The sequence below is a fragment of the Cololabis saira genome, chromosome 24 (assembly GCF_033807715.1).
Source record: "Cololabis saira isolate AMF1-May2022 chromosome 24, fColSai1.1, whole genome shotgun sequence".
Taxonomy (NCBI): Eukaryota; Metazoa; Chordata; class Actinopteri; order Beloniformes; family Belonidae; genus Cololabis; species Cololabis saira.
In genome coordinates, this window is record NC_084610.1 from 26874862 (window position 1) to 26896547 (window position 21686).

Sequence of the window (21686 nt, forward strand, 5' to 3'; positions counted from 1 at the left end):
AAAAGAAAGAAAAAACAAGAAAAAAGGAAAAAAAAGGTCAAACATTTTTGCAAAATCTCCAGGAGCCACTAGGGCGGCGCTAAAGAGCCGCGGGCTACCGACCCCTGCCCAAGACCATTAAAACACTTAAAAACTAGTAGAAAAACCTTAAAGTTGATCCTGAAGCGCGCGGGGAGCCAGTGCAGCGATTCTAAAACGGTGTTATGTTCTGATTGTAATGTGATTGTAATGTGATTGTAATGTGATTGTAATGTTCTGATTGTAATGTGATTGTAATGTTCTGATTGTAATGTGATTGTAATGTGATTGTAATGTGATTGTAATGTTCTGATTGTAATGTGATTGTAATGTGATTGTAATGTGATTGTAATGTGATTGTAATGTGATTGTAATGTTCTGATTGTAATGTGATTGTAATGTTCTGATTGTAATGTGATTGTAATGTGATTGTAATGTGATTGTAATGTTCTGATTGTAATGTGATTGTAATGTGATTGTAATGTGATTGTAATGTTGTGATTGTAATGTGATTGTAATGTGATTGTAATGTGATTGTAATGTGATTGTAATGTGATTGTAATGTGATTGTAATGTTGTGATTGTAATGTGATTGTAATGTGATTGTAATGTGATTGTAATGTTCTGATTGTAATGTGATTGTAATGTTCTGATTGTAATGTGATTGTAATGTTCTGATTGTAATGTGATTGTAATGTTCTGATTGTAATGTGATTGTAATGTGATTGTAATGTGATTGTAATGTGATTGTAATGTGATTGTAATGTGACTGTAATGTTGTGATTGTAATGTGATTGTAATGTTCTGATTGTAATGTGATTGTAATGTGATTGTAATGTGATTGTAATGTTCTGATTGTAATGTGATTGTAATGTGATTGTAATGTTCTGATTGTAATGTGATTGTAATGTTCTGATTGTAATGTGATTGTAATGTGATTGTAATGTGATTGTAATGTGATTGTAATGTGATTGTAATGTGATTGTAATGTTCTGATTGTAATGTGATTGTAATGTGATTGTAATGTGATTGTAATGTTCTGATTGTAATGTGATTGTAATGTGATTGTAATGTGATTGTAATGTGATTGTAATGTTCTGATTGTAATGTGATTGTAATGTGATTGTAATGTGATTGTAATGTGATTGTAATGTGATTGTAATGTTCTGATTGTAATGTGATTGTAATGTGATTGTAATGTGATTGTAATGTGATTGTAATGTTCTGATTGTAATGTGATTGTAATATTGTGATTGTAATGTGATTGTAATGTGATTGTAATGTGATTGTAATGTGATTGTAATGTGATTGTAATGTGATTGTAATGTGATTGTAATGTGACTGTAATGTTCTGATTGTAATGTGATTGTAATGTGACTGTAATGTTGTGTAATGTGTAATGTTCTGATTGTCCTCAGGCTACCGTCACATCCACCTGCTGTCCAGAGACGGGACCAGCATCGCCCCCGCGTCGCTGTTCGTCCACGTCCGGATCAGCGACCTGGACCAGACCCCGGCCGACGCGCCGGAGTAATCAGATTACTGCGGAGTAATCAGATCACTCCTCAGAAAACAGACTCTCAGCTCACGAGCTAGCACGGATGCTGGAAGTGGATCTGCGTTGTTTCAACGGGACGTTTCAGCTCTAATCCTCGTTAGACCTTGTTTCCTCAGAATCCTCCGTTCTGTCTGTTTAGTGACTCCGGTGTTGCAGTTCCGGCCTCCCGCCACCGCGGGGCGCTGCAGCGCTCGCACCGCCTCCAGCATCCCTGTCAAATATATACGTAAATAAGCCAAATGTTTGGAGCTCCTGCAGCCTGTTTTCCCTCTGTAGTCGTGTGTCGTCGTCGCAGCGTTTGTGTTTTACGATGTTCTTTGAGATGTTGCCACCGCATCATTCAGCCACGATGGTCGTAGATTCTGTCAGCATTGTTTCTTCATGGATGAATCTGGAGGATTCCCCCGGGGCTCGGTTCGTCAGATCCTCAGTTCGGACCATAAACTGGATAAAGATAACTAGCCCCGCCCCCCTCGTGATGTCACCATCAGGAGACTCCGCCCCCAGCTGCTGGTAACCCAAATATGGGCGAGTAGGCGGAGACAGAACAGCTTTGCAACTTCCTGTCAAGCTCTGGTCACCACGGGTGGTGGTTAGCATTAGCTATAGTTAAGCTTTTGATTGATTGATTTGTTTTGTACATGTAAAAGACAACAATTAAAATAGAAGATAAGAAAACAAACAAAAAAAAACCAACAAAACAAAGAATTTCATACTTTAACACTTAATATCTTAATTTGCATGTGCAAAAAGGAGTATCCCCCCATTCACTAATCATTTATAAGTATTTATAATAACTAACTATAGCCTACTATAATTATATTCAATTATACTCACAGTATTAATTCAATTAATTATACTCACAGAGTTACCTATACATACATACACATAGTTGAGTATTTCTATATATTTGTACACACATGCCCATATAATATATATGTTCCATATAAGCTAATTAGCTAAAGTTGAGCTAAAGCTAATGCTATAGCTATAGCACTAACTAGCGTTACGATACATTCATTATGGCTAACTGTCCATCCCCTTTTCTGACCTGGAAGGTCTGGATTGTTCCCCCCGGAAGGTCTACTACTACTACTACTACTACTGCTACTACTACTACTACTGCTACTGCTACTACTACTACTACTACTGCTACTACCACTACTACTACTGCTACTGCTACTACTACTACTACTACTACTGCTACTGCTACTGCTACTACTACTACTACTACTGCTGCTACTGCTACTGTCATTTAGCGGACGCTTTTATCCAAAGCAACTTAAATCTGAGACACCATGGAGCAATTAGGGTTAAAGCCTGGTTTATGATTCTGCGTTAAACCAACGCAGAGCACACGCCGTCACCGTGACGCCGTCGTGAACCTTCGGACTTCTCCGTCACTCCATTTCTCCGCGGTGCAGTTCCCCCCAGACCGCTAGGGGATCGCGATCTTTTCCTGAATGGTTTATCCGACTTTTCCGGTCACAGTGAATCAAAGAGATAAGGACAACTATTGTGCAAAAAAACTAAACAAAAAAAATCACACATACACGAAGAAAAGCGCTGAAAGTTCACGACTGCTTCAAACCGGAAACCGGAAATGCGTTGCTACCAAGCGAACCAATCACAGCCCTCTCGTCTGCGTGTGGTCTGCGTCGCCTCGACGCGTAGTTACAATTTTTGGGAGGTGACGTCAGTGACGGCGACAGCGTAGGCACGGCGTCGTTTTGACGCAGAACCATAACTCAGCCTTTAGTTAGTTAGTTAGTTAATATAAACTTGTTTCATCTCATCAACACTTCCTACTCATGTCTGGAGGTTTTCAGCAAACATCATCAACTCCACCCCGTGTCACCCCTGTGGTGTGTACTATGGTGTGTACTATGGTGTGTACTGTGGTGTGTACTTGTGTACGTGTCGCCCAGTCGTGTAAATGTGTTTTGATATTGATATTTTTGTATCCAGAGACGTGTTAATGTGAACGCTACTCTACACACCAGTCGGATGGTATTTGTTTGTCGTTGTTTTTTAACCGTAACTCCGATTCATTCACCGCAGGAGCAGTAAATAAAACTATCAAACAACTTTCAGACTGTTTTTACCCCAAAACATTCTTTCAATAAACTTTTATCCCGGCACAGTTCATCCCAGTGAGGGGGTCGAACCCGGCGACCGTGTCAGGGGGGGCTGATAAGAGGGGGGGCCAGGGAAGGTGTTGAAGATGGGGGGGGGGGGGGGGGTGGTTATCAGCAAGTGTGTGTGTGAGCGGTAAGTCTGTGAAAAGTCTGTGAAAACTTCCGTCCACAGGTGTTCCTGGAGAGGGGAGGGCTAGTGGGGGCAGAGTCCCTTGTTTACATTCCACCAGGGAGATTGTGACCGGAGCAGCCGGCCTAGCTGCCCTGTCAAGGCCAGATTATAGAATCAACAATTGTATTGAAAGAAAGGAAACAGGCAGACTCAGTAATTTTCCGCCTACCTTCAGTCTCTGGTTCATCAATGGCGACTCCAAACAGACGAATTTGTGATCAATTCCCGCCAAGCCGAGCTTCCAACTTCTCCAAGGTCTTATCCATCTTGCCAATGATCTCAAAGACCGCCGCCAGCCTGCGATTCTGTTCAAGAATCACATCCAGCTTACGGCTTTGCTCTCCCAGCGTTAAAGTCTGAGTGTTGGTCGCAGAGCTGATCCCCTCAGCCACGTCCGGCAGCTCAGAAAGAGCCAGAACAGCTGTTGACGGCTTACGCGTTTGTCAATAGGCCAGGAAAATCCCCACTCCAATTAGAAGAAATCCTGCTATCATAAATCCAACGGTTTCCAATGTTTCCAGGAATCCATTGTGTATCCAGCAAAAAATGTCCCATCGGGGCAGGAGGGCTCCCTTACTTCTCCCTGACTTCTCGTTGCAAAAATGTGGTCAATTGTGCTGAGAGACCAGTTAATCAATTCCATGATTGTAGAGTTTCAGAGGAGTGAAAAGGAGAGACTCTGAAGATGAGACAAACAAAAGCAGCAGCAGGGCAGACAGGGAGGGAGAGGAGCAGAAAAGCGTCCGCCTTCGCTAAGAGCCGGTAGAAAGAACTTTATTTTGGTAAAGTTCTGCTTTTTTTTTTTAACAAAACTTTATTGAAAATATACAAACTCAAAGAGGACAATGGATAAATATCAATTTAAATACAATATGAAAAAAAGAAAGGAAAATAAAAATGAAAAATGGGGATTCTTGTAAGGAATACAAAAAAAAGGTGCTCTAAGAATTAAAAGGTGCATATGAATAACAAAGTAAATTAAGCCTTTAAATTCACATAATGGAGCATAGAAAAGGAGAGGAATTATTAAATTAGAATAACAAATAACGAGCAATGTCTAGACTTATTTTACTTGCATTTTTGTTTTCTATTCTTTTGAGACATGTGGAAAGAAATCTTTAAATCGTTAAAACCCCAGAAGGAAAGAGGGTTTACAATTTCTCCATTTGGCACAATGAATAATATGTTTCTTACCCAGTAACAAAATTATATTAATAATATCAGAAACAGAAAATTCCAAATCATCCATGAAGAAAATATTATGAAAATATTATGTAGACAAGTCAAATTAATAACAAAAAAAACAGTAAGGCATTTTAAAGCAAATAGCAACGACATTTCAGAAATAGACTTAAAATAAAAGATACTTTGATATATGGGCTAATAATTTTTTGCAGAGTTATTTGACTACATTTTTTTTATAGAGACAAAAAAACATTTAAAATCATATAAAAACATTGGAAATAGGGCTAATTTTTCTCCACTTACAACAATGTATGATATTTAGCCAGTAAGAGAATGACATTAACTAAGAAGGACACTGATTTGTCAATTGTATCTATTTAAAAAACAATATTAGCGATTTCTAATTTTGGGATGTCGTTCATTTTTAAAGATAGACAATTTCTAATTTCACACCAAAAGGTTTGTGAGACACAATAGAAACATATGATCAAGTGATTCTTCAGATTCATTACAGAAAGCACAGGGGTCAACTTCAAATTTAAATCTTTTTCTCAAAAATTCAGCCGTCGGATCAATTTTATTGATCAATTTAAAACGAGTTTCCTTGACTTTGGGGAGAATGGGCCATTTGATATAATTTGAGTGACTTTTTCTAGTGTAGACAAACTTAAAGACTGTAAAGTGTCAGAATATAAACCTCTGCTATAGTCGTTAAATGATCTCGCACTTGTTAAACTTGTTATTACATTTCTTATCCAACAATCCATAATCCTCAATAACTAACACAGGAAGTGCTGTCTCAATATCTCCACCTTTATAAATGCTGCACAACAATTTAAACCATATTTGTTCAAGAAGGATGCAAACTCATTTCATTTCATTTCATTTTTATTTATTCCGATCATGGAAATATGCAAAGAAAAGAAACAAGCAAGTAAAATGAAACACAATCAAAAGCATATTCCATAACCAGAAAGGAGCAGGAAGAAGAAAATCTTATTATACCTGCCCCTCCCTCAAAACTAAATTGAACAATAATAACAGATGGTTTTGCACAATTACTTAGTTAATATCACAAAGAAAGAAAAACAAAAAAATAAAAGATAGATTGTCTGTCTCCATACGCATATATTATAAATTTTGACTATTTCATCCATACATTGCTATTTTTTTCTCTTTAAATTTCTTTTTAAACTGAAATGTTTATACAGCCCTTTAAATCATAATGTAATGAATTCTATAACTTAATTCCAATAATATAAACGCTTTAAAGTTGTTCGGGCAAATAAATGTTTAAAATTAAATTTTCTACGACTATCTACATTATTTGAACTCAAAATAAACATGTATTGTAAGTTTTCTGGTAATACTTTACATTTAGCTGTTACATGATTGTGAGTGTCTGTAATTTAACCAAATCATGGAGTTTCAGTTAATCTTGATTCAATAAATAATCTGTTGGTGTTTTCTCTGTAATACATATTGTAAATAACTCTAAGTGCTCTTTTCTGTAATAAAAATAAAGGATTCATATTCGTTGGATATGTGAATAAGTTAAACTCCAATACATTCCCAGTATCATCTCTGAAAGACAGAAAGTGCTGCTGGCGGACGGAGGTGCTTTTATTTTGAAGGGACGTGCAGGTATTTCCGGTAGTGCTCGCTGGTGGGGAACCACGTGATAAACCACGTGACTGCAGGAACCACGTGGCTCAGGTAAACATGGTGGGGAAGATCACTCGTGTCCGCCAGAAGCTGCACCAGGAGGCGGTGAGGCTGCAGAGACCTCCGGCCGGGGACCGGGGCGCCGCGGCGGGGAGTGGCCGCCCAGGGGGCGCTCTGGCCGGGGAGCCGCGGCTGCAGGAGCCGCCGCCCGCTCCGGAGCCCCGGAGGTCGGGACCTGGTCCCGGTCCGGGTCCCGGGGAGCCGCCGCAACAGGTCTGGATGATACTGACGACTCTTATTCTGAAAGCACCTAAACACCTAGAAAACATCTCTAATTATGGAGAAATATAGTTATTTAATCAATAATGTAAACATAAATTGAGCTGTTTAACAACACTGACTGATTGCTGTACTTGCGTGGTCAAATCAGCCGCTCCTATAAACGCATAGATGGAAACTTTATTTACAATAAACCTCTCTTGAATCTTAAATGTTGCACCTTGAATCTTGATGTCTGTATGTTACTGAGACCTTGAATTTCACTTTAGGTATCAATATAAGTTACTCAATAAAGTAAGATGTATCCATCTAGCCTATGTATATATGTATATATACATAAATTATAAGAAATTATGGAAGAATTAATTGTTACAGTCTCTCCAACACAGAACCTGAAGCAAAAAAGGCGACTGACCTTTGTAGAAAAGTAAAGTGTTTGAAGTTTAGATCTTAACCCTTGTGCTGTTTTTGGGTCAAGGGAGGGTGAAGGGAGAAAAGAAGGAATGAAGGAAGGAAGGAAGTAGGAAAGGGAGTAAGGAAGGGAGAAAAGATGGAAGGGATGGATAAAATTAGGAAAGAATGAAGGAAAAGCAAAGAAGGTAATAAAGGAACGGATGACGAAAGGGAGGTAGGAAGAAAAAGGAGTAAAGGAGGGTAAAAAAGAGGAAAAGGGGAAAGGAAGAAGTAAGGAGAGAGCAGGAGGAAAGAAGGAGAGAAGAATTGGGTCATTTTGACCCAAAGACGTTTGACGTTGATGACGTTTTGGGTAAAACTGATTTATGGTTCTGTGTTAAATCCACGCAATGCAACGGACAGAAGGATGGAAGGAAATGAGCCAGAAAGAAAGAAAGAAAGAAAGAAAGAAAGAAGGATAAATTCCCCTTGATGACGTTTTTGTATTGGTATTTTTTTTTTATCGGGATAAATGCCAGAAATGATTGTGATAAATTTTTTAGTCCGTACCACCCATCCCTAGTTCTGACCCAGTGAGCAGGAGAGGAACCTCCTTCAGAACATCTGGAGGTTCTGACGTCAGAATATAGAGAAGAATCAATGGTTTTTACAGTCTGATAAAGTGATGAAGAACCAGGGTCGTGTTCAGGATCTGCTCCATGTTTGATCTGACCCGGACTGGTTTAATGTCTGAAAACTCTTTTAAACCGCTGTGTTCCCCTGACCCGTCCAGGTCCAGGCCCGGCAGGGTTCTTGTGATACCGTCCAGGCCCTGCAGGGCGGCTTCCCCTCCAGGATCTTCTCCGGTACCAAGATCCTCCCGGAGGTTCTGGTCCAGAAACTGATCCACCAGGAACCTGCAGAGGAGCCGCCGTCCCCCAGGAGAGGTAGGAAAGTTAGGAGAGGTAGGACGGGGGGACCCGGGGACGGGGACGGGTCTGGGACGGGTCGGTAACCGGGCAACAGAAACATCTCCCAGCAGGAGAGGTAGGAGGATCAGGTTCAGATCTGTGTACCGTATTTTCTGCACTATAAGGCTAAAACACCTAAAAGCCTTTAATTTTCTCAAAAACCAGCAGTGCGCCTTATATATGATCATTACGGTAATTTCTGTTACTGTAGTCAGGGGGATTGTGGGTAATGTAGTCAGGGGGATTGTGGGTAATGTAGTTTGTGTCGCCGAAGTAGGGCTGGGTGATATGGACCAAAAGTCATCTCTCCATATTTTCTAGCTGAATGTTGATACTTGATATATATCCATATTTTTTCTGTGACATAATTGGGGTTTCCCCCAAAGCATTATAGCATAGCATCTCTGTTAGCATCTCTGTTAGCATCTCTGTTAGCATCTCTGTTAGCTTCATCTTTTTCTGAGCAAACCCTTAAAAAAACAGTCAGTTTTAATACAAAGCCTCGTGCCAAATGTCACACAGGTTCCTTTATTAACAGAGGTCTGCACAATATCAACATGTATAAAACAAATGAAATAAAAATAAACTGCCTGCATACATAAAATAAAAATGCTTCTTGAATAAAATAAAACAAATATCCCTTTCCTGCATAACAATTAAATTAAAATACACTGTAATTAATACAATGTAGACAGTAACAGGCAGACTTTTCCACTGAGGTGGACAGTTGTGCAAATAACAAAACATTTGTGCAAATCTCAAATAAAACATTCAAGTCAATTTGTCACAAAATAAGCTATATCAAAATCATAAAAAAAAAAAAAAAAAATTTATTTATTTATTTTTTAATAATCAATATAAAGGATATTGTCTCGTACCATATCGCGTTTGAAAATATATCGATATATATTAAAATCTCCATATATAGCCCAGCCCTACGCCGAAGTAACGGCGCTAAAACCATCAGGAATCGTCACAGACGTTCAAGACAACAGCAGCGACGCTGACTCGCATAATGGAGACTTTAACGAGATGGAGCAAAAGCTGGTTTTTATTTAGTTAATAAAGTTTGACATACGCTACTTTTCTTCTCTCTTTCTTCTTCTTCTCATTCGCTGTACGATTTTGTAGCATTTCCAGTAGCAGCTCCATCAGGTAGATACGGAACTCAACCCCAGCTGCTATAGGACGGTATTTACCAGATATTTAGAGCACCTTATAGTGTGGAAAATACGGTAGTTTTGGATTTAAAAATACAGGAAATGTTCCTCCGCCGTCCCACCAGTCCAGCTCCAGTATCTTACAGTTTATGACAGATTTAAGATAAATCTAAAATATCTACCAGTCAAGGGCGGCTTCAATTATTACTACAATTATGTTCAGAATCTGATAGTTCTACCGTCGTTGACACTGAGATGCTGTGGACTTTACTATGTATGTAATTCCTGTAATAGAACCTAGACCAGCGGTCTAAACCCAAAATGTTTTAGATCCATATTGGACCAAAAACACAAAAAACTAATATGTCTGGAGCCGCAAAAAATGAAAAGTCTTGTATCAGAATTAGAATGAAGAAACACATGCTGCATGTTTCTATATTAGTTAGAACTGGGGGAAGATTTTTATTTTCCTTATGCACTTTGAGAAAAAAGTGGAAATTTCAAGATTAAAGTTGAAGTACAATGTCGAGAAAAAAGTTGAAATGTCGAAGAAATGTTGAGATTAAAAAGGAAAGGAAAAAGGAAGAAAAAAAGGAAAAAAAGAAGAAAAAGGAAAAAAGAAAAGGGAAAAAAAAGAAAAAAAGGGAGAAAAAGGAAAAAAAAAGGTCAAACATTTTTGAAAAAGCTCCAGGAGCCACTAGGGCGGCGCTAAAGAGCCGCATGCGGCTCCAGAGCCGCGGGTTGCCGACCCCCACCCCAGACGGACCAGCAGCCGGTCCCGGAGGACGGGACGGAGACGGCAGCTCAGTTTCACGGTGTCAGGAGCAGAAATGAAGAGTGAAGTGAATAATTTCATGTGTTGGTGCTGGAGCTGCAGCTCCGTAATCACATCTCCATTTCCTGTGAGTGTCAGCGGGAAGACGATGCCGCCCCTGGGACCCCGTCCACTAAACTAACCCCCTCCATCACCACTAACCCCCCAGGACAGATCAGATATCTGTCCCCCCCCCTCATGTCCAGTCAGCAGCAGATCTGCTGTTCTCTTCCTGCAAACACCACGAAACCAGCTGATCAGAGCTGATAACAGAAAACAACATCTTCCTGTCACTTCCAGCACATTTGTACTTTTTTATCTGATTTTAATTCAACTAGACACAGTGGCAATTTTTATTTACCCTTCTGTCCAACATGTGGTCATCAATTTAATGTTACATTTAGATCCAAAACTCTGGAATGACTTGAATGTGTCGCTGCACTGCAAAAACTCCAAATCTTAAGAAAGAATATTTGTCTTATTTCTAGTTAAAATGTCAAATTTTTAGTCAAAAAAATCTCATTACATTTAAAACAAGACTCATCGCTGGAAAAAACAACAATTTTCACCAGTTTCAAGTAGATTTTCACTTGAAATAAGTAGAAAAATCTGCCAGTGGAACAACAGATTTTTCTACTTATTTCAAGTGAAAATCTACTTGAAACTGGTGAAAATTGTTGTTTTTTCCAGCGATGAGTCTTGTTTTAAGTATGACATTTTTTTGACTAGAAATAGTCAACATTATCTTTTACCTCCTTCAGAAAGTTATTATTATTATTATTTTTTAATTTTTTTTTATTGTGCACTTCAAGAAAAAAGTTGGAATGTCGAGAAAAAAGTCGAAATGTCGAGAATAAAGTTTAAATTTTGCCTTTTTTCCTCAACATTTCAACTTTACTCACGTAATTTTGACTTTTTTCTCAACTTTTTGACTGTTTTCTCCAAATTGTCATCCGTCTGCATCGTCTCTCTCTTCACTGGTCATGTAAAGATGCACCGGGCTCGGGCCGCCGTTGCCATGGAGACGGTGCCCGTTGCTATGCTAGTGTGCAATGCATGCTCGCCTCGTCCAGTATTTTAAATGTGGTGACATGTATTCCGTAATAATTGGACGTAAACAGTGAAGCTGAAACTCCCATAATCTGAACAGTTCAGGTTCCAGTTCCTGCTCTGCAGAATGAACAAGTTCTAGTTCTTTATGTGTAAAAACGTAGCGTTCAGTCCAACGTTCTGACAGAAACTCTCTCTGCAGGTCCGGACCAGAGGAAACTGAAGACCAAGCGGGTGAAGCTGAGTGAGAAGAGACAGATCTGGATGAAGAGTGAGTTCAACACTGGTCTCTGACAGGAACGTGCTCCTACAGACCCGGGGGGTTCAGGTTCAGGTTCAGGTGTCAGGGTCTGGACCCTAGTGGTCTGTAGAGGACCGTAAACGTAATAAAAAAAAAAAACCCCAACAAATTATGCAATTTAAAAAAAAAAAAAAAAAAAAAAAAAAAAAACAAAACACACACACTTTCCAATGAACGTAATTTAAAAAAGAAAAGAAATTACAAATTACGCAATTTAAAAAAAAAAAAAAAAAAAAAAAAAAAACACTTTCCAATAAACGTAATTTAAAAAAGATACAAACTACGCAATTTAAAAAAAATACACTTTCCAACAAATGTAATTAAAAAAACAAAAATAAATTAGGCAATAAAAAAACTTTCCAATAAACGTAATAAAAAAAAACTAATTACAAACTTTCCAATAAATGTAATTTAAAAAAAAAAACTACAACAAAGTTATAAAATAACACAAAATAGCTGTTGTCAAACACAGATAGTCGTATTCTGTTTTTGATTCAAAGAATAAAAAATATGACAATGGTGATAAAAAGAGAGAGAAAAAATAAAACCCACCTAACTTAACAATTATCATGATATTTCTTCATCAAACTGGCTTTTATTATTCTTTTAAATGTAATGTTTGATTTGCATTCTTTGGCTTCTGTATCCAGATTGTTCCATAAACTGATACTTTTACAGAAACACAACGTTCCATTAAGTTGGTCCTGAATTTATTTATTTTTTTAAAGATCTCTCTTCCTTTTAAGTTCTACTTATTTCCATCATCTGGTCTGGAGGCTGCAGGATTCTGCAGGGTTCTGCAGGTCCGTGGGTCCGGGGTGATCTGGTCCCCCCCCGGTCTATAATTATAACTGCTCCATCCTCTGGTCTGGAGGCTGCAGGATTCTGCAGGTCCGTGGGTCCAGGGTGGGTCGGTCTAACCCCCTCCGGTCTGTAATTATAACTGCTCCATCCTCTCCGGTAATTTGGCGTCAGTGTAACGTTATCCGTCTGCTGAGCCAATCAATGCCCGGTAACTGGAGCCGCCGCCGGGAGGATAATTAGGTGCTAATGGTGCTGGAACCCGAGACCGGCTCCACCGAGGAACCGGACCTGGAACCGGACCGGGATCAGAGCTGAATTAGAGCTGGATTAGACCAACGTCTCACTTCCTGGACGTTCACTGGGTGGTTATCCTGGACCAGGAGTCGGCAACACTAAATGTTTTAGATCCATATTGGACCAAAAACACAAAAAACAAATATGTCTGGAGCCGCAAAAAATGAAAAGTCTGGTATCAGAATTAGAATAAAGAAACACATGCTGCATGTTTCTATATTAGTTAGAACCAGAGTCGAAATGCTGAGAAAAAAGTCAAAATCTCGAGAATAAAGTAAAAATGTCGAGATTAATGTTGATTAATTTCGAGAAAAAAGTGGAAATGTCGAGAAAAAAAGTGGAAATGTGGGGAAAAAAAGTCGAAATGTCGAGAGAAAAAGTCTAAATGTCGAGAGAAAAAGTCGAAATGTCGAGAAAAAAAGTCGAAATGTCGAGAAAAAAAGTCGAAATGTCGAGAAAAAAAGTGGAAATGTCGAGAAAAAAAGTCGAAATGTCGAGAAAAAAAGTCGAAATGTCGAGAAAAAAGTGGAAATGTCGAGAAAAAAAGTGGAAATGTCGAGAAAAAAAGTGGAAATGTCGAGAAAAAAAGTGGAAATGTCGAGAAAAAAGTGGAAATGTCGAGAAAAAAGTGGAAATGTCGAGAAAAAAAGTGGAAATGTGGGGAAAAAAAGTCGAAATGTCGAGAGAAAAAGTCGAAATGTCGAGAGAAAAAGTGGAAATGTCGAGAAAAAAAGTGGAAATGTCGAGAAAAAAAGTCGAAATGTCGAGAAAAAAAGTCGAAATGTCGAGAAAAAAAGTCGAAATGTCGAGAAAAAAGTGGAAATGTCGAGAAAAAAAGTGGAAATGTCGAGAAAAAAAGTCGAAATGTCGAGAAAAAAAGTCGAAATGTCGAGAAAAAAAGTCGAAATGTCGAGAAAAAAGTGGAAATGTCGAGAAAAAAAGTGGAAATGTCGAGAAAAAAAGTGGAAATGTCGAGAAAAAAAAGTGGAAATGTCGAGAAAAAAGTGGAAATGTCGAGAAAAAAGTGGAAATGTCGAGAAAAAAGTCGAAATGTCGAGAAAAAAAAGTCGAAATCTCGAGATTAAAAAGGAAAGGAAAACGGAAGAAAAAAAGAGAAAAAGAAGAAAAAAAAGAAAAAAAAAGGTAAAACATTGTTGTAAAAGCTCCAGGAGCCACTAGGGCGGCGCTAAAGAGCCGCGGGTTGACGACCCCCGTCCTGGACGCACTAGGGTCCAGATCCAGACCTGCAGGTCCTCAATCGACGTACCTGGTTAAATAAAGGTTAAATTAAAATAAATAAATAAATAAATAAAAAGGGCAGCCGCTGTTCCTTAAAAAGTCTTAAATTCCATTTAGCTAAAATAAGGCCTTTAAATTTGTCTTAATTTTTGAATCTTAATTTTAGAAGGAATGTATCCAGTCATCATTAAAAAGTTTTCTTACACTTTGAAAAGAAAAAGTATATTTTCATCGTTCTGAGGAGAAATAAACCTGTTTACAGTTTTTAGACGCCTCAGTCAGGGTTGCCAGGTTGGGCGGGTTTCAGCCTACCGGTAATTGGGCTGAAAAATCTAGGACTGGGCAGGTTGATAAAATTAGCTTTTTCTGGTTTTTACTGAATATTTAGCAGAAATTATTAACAAAAAAGTAGAAACTTACACAATAAACTCACTGATATTTTATTTGCTTTAATCTACTCAATTTAATTGTAGTCTTTGTTTGGAGTTTTGTCTTTTTTTTACTTAATTTGCTTATAACTTGAAATGTATGACTCATTTAATAATTTTTTTACGTAGTTTTAACAGAGAATGTCTGATTTGGGCGGGTTTTTCATTATTTTGGTGGGTTTTACATCACGTTTAGGATTGAACTTGTCAGATCTGGCAACCTGGACCTCAGCAGCAAGTATATTTGGGTTCAAAATGCCTCTTTAGTCTTAATTTAGTTTTAAAATGGTTTTAAAAAGTCTTAAATGTAGTTCCTGGTCTGACCTCCCTCTCCCCCAGAGATGACGTCCATCCGGGAGTCCCGGGTGCAGCAGGCGGCGGCGGCGCGGCGTCAGGCCACGCCGGTGGTTGGAGACCTGCAGCCGCTGGCCGACGCCCTGCCAGAGCTGAGCCAGCTGCTGGGGGCCCCGGGGGGGGCCCAGAAGGCCCGCCGGAGGGGCCGCAAGGACCGGGTGTAAGTCCGCCGTACCTCCGGGGTCGTATCAGGGTACCAGGGTCGTATCAGGGTACCAGGGTCCTCCCGGGTCGTATCAGGGTACCAGGGTCCTCCCGGGTCGTATCAGGGTACCAGGGTCCTCCCGGGTCGTATCAGGGTACCAGGGTCAGTGCGTTTTTTCGTGCGGGCAGGCGTGCGTTTTTTCGTGCGTTCGTTTTCCGTGCGAGCGTGCGTTTTTTCGTGCGGGTGGGCGTGCGTTTTTGCGCGCGTGCGTTTTTGCGTGCGAGCGTGCGTTTTTTCGTGCGGGCGGGCGTGCGTTTTGCGTGCGAGCGTGCGTTTTTTGGTGCGGGCGGGCGTGCGTTTTTGCGTGCGTGCGTTTTGTGTGCGAGCGTGCGTTTTTTCGTGCGTTCGTTTTGCGTGCGAGCGTGCGTTTTTGCGTGCGTTTTTTCGTGCGGGCGGGCGTGCGTTTTGCGTTTTGTGTGCGTTTTTTCGTGCGGGCGTGCGTTCTGCGTGCGAGCGTGCGTTTTTTCGTGCGGGCGGGCGTGCGTTTTGCGTGCGAGCGTGCGTTTTTTCGTGCGGGCGGGCGTGCGTTTTTTCGTGCGGGCGGGCGTGCGTTTTTGCGTGCGTGCGTTTTGTGTGCGTTTTTTCGTGCGGGCGGGCGTGCGTTTTGCGTGCGAGCGTGCGTTTTTTCGTGCGGGCGGGCGTGCGTTTTTGCGTGCGTGCGTTTTGTGTGCGTTTTTTCGTGCGGGCGTGCGTTCTGCGTGCGAGCGTGCGGGCGGGCGTGCGTTTTTGCGTGCGTGCGTTTTGCGTGCGAGCGTGCGTTTTTTCGTGCGGGCGTGCGTTTTGCGTGCGAGCGTGCATTTTTTGTGCGTTCGTTTTGCGTGCGAGCGTGGCGCCCCCTGCTGGTGGAAACAAGTGTTACCAGGGTACCAGGGTCATATCAGGGTACCAGGGTCCTCCCGGGTCGTATCAGGGTACCAGGGTCAGTGCGTTTTTTCGTGCGGGCAGGCGTGCGTTTTTTCGTGCGTTCGTTTTCCGTGCGAGCGTGCGTTTTTTCGTGCGGGTGGGCGTGCGTTTTTGCGCGCGTGCGTTTTTGCGTGCGAGCGTGCGTTTTTTCGTGCGGGCGGGCGTGCGTTTTGCGTGCGAGCGTGCGTTTTTTGGTGCGGGCGGGCGTGCGTTTTTGCGTGCGTGCGTTTTGTGTGCGAGCGTGCGTTTTTTCGTGCGTTCGTTTTGCGTGCGAGCGTGCGTTTTTGCGTGCGTGCGTGCGTTTTTTCGTGCGGGCGGGCGTGCGTTTTGCGTTTTGTGTGCGTTTTTTCGTGCGGGCGTGCGTTCTGCGTGCGAGCGTGCGTTTTTTCGTGCGGGCGGGCGTGCGTTTTGCGTGCGAGCGTGCGTTTTTTCGTGCGGGCGGGCGTGCGTTTTTTCGTGCGGGCGGGCGTGCGTTTTTGCGTGCGTGCGTTTTGTGTGCGTTTTTTCGTGCGGGCGGGCGTGCGTTTTGCGTGCGAGCGTGCGTTTTTTCGTGCGGGCGGGCGTGCGTTTTTGCGTGCGTGCGTTTTGTGTGCGTTTTTTCGTGCGGGCGTGCGTTCTGCGTGCGAGCGTGCGGGCGGGCGTGCGTTTTTGCGTGCGTGCGTTTTGCGTGCGAGCGTGCGTTTTTTCGTGCGGGCGTGCGTTTTGCGTGCGAGCGTGCATTTTTTGTGCGTTCGTTTTGCGTGCGAGCGTGGCGCCCCCTGCTGGTGGAAACAAGTGTTACCAGGGTACCAGGGTCATATCAGGGTACCAGGGTCCTCCGGGGTCCCGGGTACCCCCACTGCTGCTAACGTCTCTTGTCCCCCCAGGCCGGAGAGGAAGCCCCCCCCCACCGACTTCAGCCAGATGAAACGCTCCCAGAAGCAGCAGCTCTTGTGAGTACCGCCCTCCTCTGATCTGCCCCCCCCCCCCCCCCCCATGACCCGTCCCCCCCCCCCCAGGGATCAGCTCTGCGACTAACACTCAGACCTCAACGCTGGGGGAGCAAAGCCGTAAGCTGGATGCGATTCTTGAACAGAATCGCATAGGCCTGTGTTGAAAAAATCGATTTCCTAATTCTAAATCGATTCTCATATTAATTCCTAAAGATCGATTCATATGTCTAAAGATAATTTTTTTTTTTTTTAATTAATTAATTAATTTATTTATTTATTTATTTATTTATTTATTTGTTTTTTTTCATAATTACATTAAAACTTTTGGTTATTTTTTTGTTTATCCCCAAAAAAGGAATGTTTTGTTGGACAGGAGAATAACTGGTGTCATGTTTTTGCCTTTAAATATGTTTAAAGGTATGAAAACATTAAAGTGTTAGGTTATAATTGCATAAATTGTCTATATTTCATTACTTTATATACTGTCTTGGGGTTACATTTGCAAAAAATGCTAAAAACCAAATGCTCAAAAATTAAAAACCAAAATAGACCAAAAATGGAACAAATAAAAACGGAATGTGGAAAAACTAAAACTGATTTCCTCCGTCTCTGTTTCCTCCCTGGATCTGTTTGGTAATTCTGACCCACGATGTTTCTGTTTCAGTTCTATCAGCATTCTGGGAGCTGATTGGTCCTTACAGCATCATTAGCTGCAATACTTACTGTTGAATCTCAATATAATACTAGTATTAATATGTTGCAGAACTACAGTCATATAATTCATGCAACAGCTCAAAAAACAGTTTTAATAACACTAACCCACATCAATATCGGAATCCAATCGGATCAGATCTTGATAATCGATTCTGAATCTTAAGAATCTGAATCGAATCGATTCTTGACATTTGAATGGATCCCCAGCCCTAGAATCGCAGGCTGGCGGCGTCTTTGAGCTCATTGGCAAGATGGAGAAGACCTTGGAGAAGTTGGAAGCTCGGCTTGGCGGGAATTGATCCCAAATTCGTCTGATTGGAGTCGCCATTGATGAACCAGACGGAAAATTACTGAGTCTGTCTGTTTTCTTTTCAATATAATTGTTGATTCTATAATCTGACCTTGACAGGGCGGTTTTTGGCCGATCGCTCTGGTCACAATCTCCCTGGTGGAATGTGCTTTCTGTGCTGAGGTGTTTTTTTTTGCACTTTCTAACTGTGTACTTATACACAGTGTGAAGATGCCTTTTTTTCTGAATCTGAATCTGAATCTGAATCTGTCCCCCAGGGAGTCGGAGTGCAGCCGGTTCCAGGAGGCCGTGAAGACTCTGTCCTGCAGGACCGACCCACTGGTTCTGATCGGGGAGACGCTGAGGAGGAGGATGGAGGAAGAGGAGGAGGGGGGGCCCAGGTAGACCCGGGTCGGACCTGGACCCGGGTCCGGGACCTCAGAACTCTTGGACTTGCTGCTTGTTTCTGCTCAAATCCAGAATAATAAACGAACCTTCAGGTCTCGTCGTCCCCCTTCCTCTGGTTCTGGTCCCGCCCTGGCCCGGGGAGGTAAGACGAGCCGGTTCTCACCGGGTCCTTCCTGTGGTTCCGGTTCTGACCGGGTCCTTCCTGTGGTTCTGGTCCCGCTGAGCCGGCGGGCCGCTGCTATGGACCCGGGTCGTCTTTCCTCCGCCATTAAGACTCATCAATAATGGATCTGAGTGTCGGATTAAAGTCATCAGAGCAACCGCTCATTAAGCTCTGCAGAACCGGGAGTTTAGCTCCTATAATGTAATAAATTAACCCTATAATGTAATAATTTCACCCTATAATGTAATAATTTCACCCTATAATGTCATAATTTCACCCTATAATGTAATAATTTCACCCTATAATGTAATAATTACCTAATAAATGTAATAAAATCCAATAATGTAATAATTTCCTGAAAATGTAATAAAATTTGCACTTAACTCAATCAAAAATGTAATAAAACCCAATAATGTAATAACTTCACCGATAGTGTAATAAAATATCCTGACGGATATTGTAATAACATTTTTACCAATAATGTAATACCTTATTACATTATTGGGAATTTATTACATGGTTGTCAAAGTCTGTAATTTAACCCAATAATCATTCTGGTGTTTCAAATCCAGCGTATAAAACATTCTTAGATACTTAAAACACAAATTGTAGAACTCTGGACTGAAAATGAACATATATATTACATTATCTGTCAAGTATTATATTATCAGTTTTGGAAGAAAAAAAAAAGACCCACCTGAATATGTAATAAATTCCATCCAATCCAATTCCAATAATGTAATAAGGTTTTACATTATTGGTAAAAATGTTATTACAATATCAGTCAGGATATTTTATTACATTATTGGGGAAGTTATTACATTATTGGATTTTATTACATTTTCAATTGAGTTAAGTGCAAATTTTATTACATTTTCAGGGAATTATTACATTATAGGATGAAATTATTACATTATAGGAAGAAATGATTACATTATAGGAGCTACAGGGAGCTTTGGTGGACCAGAACCAGAACCAGAACCAGAACCAGAACCAGCTGGTTCCAGTAAACGAGCCCAGACTTCAGGTTTGGGCTGAAACCAGAACCGGGCCTGGAATCCTGCAGCCGTGAATCATTTCTGATGGTTCTGGTCGGGAAGTTGTGGCCCAGAATAATATTTAATGAACTGAAATGAGCTGCTGTTGTTATGAAGTATTTGGTGGCTTCAGGACGTCGTTATTTTGTATTTCGTGGAGTTGAATCAGCATTTAGCAGCAGTGAGTCGACTAAAATGAATATTATGTTTCCATAAATGTTGATTTTAGGCCTCGATGCCGCAAATACATTTACTGGAATAAAATGATATTTCTGTGGTAAAATAACGAGTATTTAATGACTGAATTACACGTGAACATGATGTAACTGGAGGTGGAACAAGAACAACGGCTTCATTCTCGGTTAAAAGGAGCCGTAAAACAAGAAGAAGAGAAACAGAAGCTGCAGTTTCTGAAATTCATCATTTATACTGAAAATATTTGTAATTTCATGTCAGAAAACGATGCTGAACCGTCAAAAACCTTCAGTAAGAACAAGGTACAGACCACTACAGATCCAGTTTCATGTTTGACAGATACATTTCTAAGAAAGTTTCATACAAACCCAAAAAATAAATGTCCCTAATGTATTAAAATGATATCAATATATATATAATATATAATTAACACTTCAATTTACATTTTTTTAATTTTTTTTTGTGTTTTTGTGTTATTTCATCTGTCAGGCTTTAGAGGGTTAACTTCCAAATGAAAATATTGAACTTTACAGCGCAAATAAACTCATTTCCATTCTAGTATAAAAATGAACAAATCTAAAGTTTCATTATTTATCTTTTAAATTATCTTTTAATAATGTTGTGTACTTTATGTCCCGTAAAACTTGTTGCATGTTTTATTCCAACTTCCATCCGTCCAATCAGCACGTCCGCCGCAGAAAAGAACAATTAAAGCCAGAATGTTAAGTAAATATAATGAAATATGTTAGTTACGTTTGACATACCCATCGTCATGAAAGGTAGAAACATTGTTTGTTGTTGTTGAACGGGATTAACTGAATTGTAACTTCGAACTAAAAAAGAATGTGTGTGTCTGTGTCGGCTGGCAGATATTTTATTTTAGTTTTTAGTTTACTTTGTTGTTTTTTTTTATTTACGTTCTTTGTAAATTGATTTGTTGGGAAAAAGTGGCAGATTAAATTAGATTCTTCTTCTTTCTGCTCCCTTTCATTCACAATGTAGGAACGTTTGTGTTTATATTAAATATTTGTTGTTTATTTTATCAATGAATGAAATGAATGTCCAGTCAGAGGACAGCTGTTGCTGCTCAGTGGAGCTGAGAGCATCACCTGTATCATCAGCATCACCTGCATCAGGACCGGACCCGCGGGACGGAGCCACGCATGCGCAGTAAGTACCCGGCTCTGCTGCGTGGAAGTGGACCGGACCGGACCGAATCGGGCGGGCTGGACTATCTTCATTACATGCTTCATTAATTACATGTTGGTGAGTTTCTCTCAGAAATGTAATTTTAGCATCTTAAACTTATTAATACCAGCAAGTGCAGAGATTTATGGGAATAAATGTGTCATTAGAATAAAGAAAACGCGCGTGAAAGTCGCTCAGAGACGAGACTGATCCTCCACTCTTATGTATCATCTCTGGTTTAAGGTAAAATACTTAAAAATACCTAAATACTGGGACTTCTAACCGTTTATTGGACCAAAACTGAATTTTTTAAATGATTGTTGTCATCTTAAACTAATTAATACCAACAAGTCCAGAGATTTATGGGAATAAATGTTTAATAAGAATAAAAATAACGCGCGTGAAAGTCGCTCCTCGCGGGGACGCGCAGAGACGAGACGGATCCTCAACTTAGATGTTACATCTCTGGTTTAAATACTTAAATACTGGGACATCTAACCGTTTATTAGACCAAAACTGAGTTTTTTAACTGATCGTTTGTCTCGACAGACTTTCTGAATTATCCTGCTCATATTTAGTGATTTATCTCACTCAATATCAAGGCGAGGTAAGTTTATTTGAACAGCACAATTCAACACAAGGTTGAAAGGAATTCAAAGTGATTTACATCAACATTAAAAGCTACAAGACACAATTAAAGCATAAATAACAAATAAAATGATTAAGAAAAGAGGTAAAATAATAAAAAGCACAAGTTGGGCAGTAGATCCAGCAGGTTCATCTCATTCTTACAACGGCAAGAATTACGTTTCTATACGGTCAAAACGTA

The 21686-nt window shown here is 40.5% G+C and overlaps 2 protein-coding genes across 4 annotated transcripts in view; both read left to right on the forward strand.

Annotated features, from left to right (window-relative positions):
- LOC133425169 (1-phosphatidylinositol 4,5-bisphosphate phosphodiesterase delta-4-like) overlaps positions 1 to 3656 on the forward strand; it is a 41970-nt gene extending 38314 nt beyond the window's left edge. For all 3 annotated transcript variants that reach the window (XM_061715853.1, XM_061715854.1, XM_061715855.1), the window contains exon 16: positions 1437 to 3656. In XM_061715853.1, coding sequence (XP_061571837.1) covers positions 1437 to 1552 — 116 coding nt within the window. In that variant the 3' untranslated portion in view covers positions 1553 to 3656. The remainder of the gene's footprint in view (positions 1 to 1436) is intronic.
- A 3116-nt stretch (positions 3657 to 6772) lies between these two features.
- LOC133424948 (ribosome biogenesis protein SLX9 homolog) lies at positions 6773 to 20615 on the forward strand. Its single transcript, XM_061715547.1, has 6 exons — positions 6773 to 7009; positions 8202 to 8355; positions 11606 to 11674; positions 14809 to 14983; positions 16798 to 16863; positions 18145 to 20615. The coding sequence occupies exons 1-6, from the start codon at positions 6794 to 6796 to the stop codon at positions 18269 to 18271; spliced, it is 807 nt and encodes a 268-aa protein (XP_061571531.1). The 5' UTR covers positions 6773 to 6793; the 3' UTR covers positions 18272 to 20615.
- The last annotated feature ends 1071 nt before the right edge of the window (positions 20616 to 21686 follow it).

Coding starts and splice junctions, on each gene's coding strand:
- LOC133424948 (XM_061715547.1), top strand. CDS start 6,794: ATGGTGGGGAAGATCACTCGTGTCCGCCAGAAGCTGCACCAGGAGGCG. Junction 11,675..14,808: donor GAGACAGATCTGGATGAAGA/GTGAGTTCAACA, acceptor CCTCTCCCCCAG/AGATGACGTCCATCCGGGAG. Junction 14,984..16,797: donor AGGGGCCGCAAGGACCGGGT/GTAAGTCCGCCG, acceptor TTGTCCCCCCAG/GCCGGAGAGGAAGCCCCCCC.